Source organism: Agrilus planipennis, unplaced genomic scaffold (genome assembly GCF_000699045.2).
Source record: "Agrilus planipennis isolate EAB-ADULT unplaced genomic scaffold, Apla_2.0 scaffold38, whole genome shotgun sequence".
In the NCBI taxonomy this organism is placed as follows: Eukaryota; Metazoa; Arthropoda; class Insecta; order Coleoptera; family Buprestidae; genus Agrilus; species Agrilus planipennis.
Window position 1 is genome coordinate 911285 of NW_020438882.1, and position 1547 is coordinate 912831.

A 1547-nucleotide genomic window follows, 5' to 3' on the forward strand; every position below is an offset into this window, starting at 1 on the left:
TAATTATTTACTTTGTGATTATTGTATTTCCTTATTAACCCCTAACTAAAGAATTGAATAAAAACATTTCAAATGATTAAGAACTTACCACTTTATCCATTACAGTGTAGGCCTTTGGTGGTTCAGTTTCTCCAAGTTTATGATGTTTTACTGATCTGACACGAAGTGTTCCATGTTCCTTAAATACCCACTTACTAATTTCATCTGCAACAATTTTATTTCCTGTTCTGTTAAATTTAATTTCATCCTACAAAGAAAAACAAATATGTATATTATGTTTAAATAAATTTTAAAAGTTATTAGTGACAAAAGTAAACAAAAAAATTAGGGCATTACCTGTGGTTTTTCTAAAGGAGAAGTGATAAATTCATCAGAGAAAAATGACAAAGATCCTGAAAATACTACTCTTGCATTATTTCTTGCTTGAAGGCCTGCTATAAGAACAACATTCTTTCCAACAGCATGTGGATACTACAATTATATAATATGTTATTCAAAATGTATTGTTATTATCAAAAATTATTTTAAAAAGCTTACCTCTTTTATAGGTTGATTTGGATTGTAACTGTAAGCAGTACTGTCAGCAGTTAGCAAAGGTAGAACAAGAGGATTTTCTGTGTCAATTAAAATACCTGTACCCTGATACAAAAGAGGTGACAATTCTTGTTTTTCCGAATTATTATCTATTTCTGTTTTATCACCAACAATTACAGGTGCATCAATTAAGTTTTTAGATGGTACAATTATTTTTGTATGTTGGCCACTATCAGTAGCATCAAAGTTAAAATGATCAATAACATATGCTCCCTCTTCATCAATCTAAAAGAAAAGCAATAATTTTGATTAAAATATATTTACTTCAATTTACCTCAAGACCACACTCAGAAGCAAGTTCTCTGATAGCATCGCCTGTACTACTGCTTGCAGCAACTAAAACATTGCCCCCATCATCTATAAACTGTGTAATGGTATCTACGCTTAATGAACCACCAAACTCTTCCACAGAAGGGGCAAAGATAATCAAGTTCTCATAAATATATTCACCATATTTTGCTAAATGTAATGAGGAATCGTCAGCAATTTTAAATGTAAGTTCATAGCCACGATCTACAAAATACCGGTGTTAGGTAACCTTATTTTTCAATGCGTCCCATTTCATACAAACCTCTCAACGACTGGAAAAATGTGTAGTGTGTTTCCTTAATTAAAACGTTATCCAAAAGAACCAACGTTGATTTAGCACTTATTGAATTAATAAAAAGTGAAATTAACAATATTCCCGGAAACCTCATGCTTCTTAATTAACAGGCACAACACCAATAAATAAACCGTAAGTTAGATAAAAACCTCTTAAGATACCCAATAGCCAACAACCAACAACACACCGAACTACACGTCACCTCCACTTTGAATTAAAATAATTTCGTAATCTGATAATTATTATAGGCAACCCTTCATGCTTTACGTTCGCGTACAAAACATAAAAATCTTAAATGTTAACTGAATTGCGTTAATTGTCTTCTTACAATTAATAATAGAGGTTTGTG

The 1547-nt window shown here is 31.2% G+C and overlaps 1 protein-coding gene across 1 annotated transcript in view; it reads right to left on the bottom strand.

The window, feature by feature from the left end:
- Positions 1–1384, bottom strand: part of LOC108745222 (dolichyl-diphosphooligosaccharide--protein glycosyltransferase 48 kDa subunit) — a gene marked incomplete in the record, with an annotated part of 1948 nt that extends 564 nt beyond the window's left edge. The window contains 5 exon segments of the mRNA XM_025981571.1: positions 89–247; positions 337–471; positions 538–819; positions 869–1107; positions 1166–1384. Of these exon segments, the coding sequence (XP_025837356.1) occupies positions 89–247; positions 337–471; positions 538–819; positions 869–1107; positions 1166–1292 (942 nt within the window).
- Positions 1385–1547: the final 163 nt, after the last annotated feature.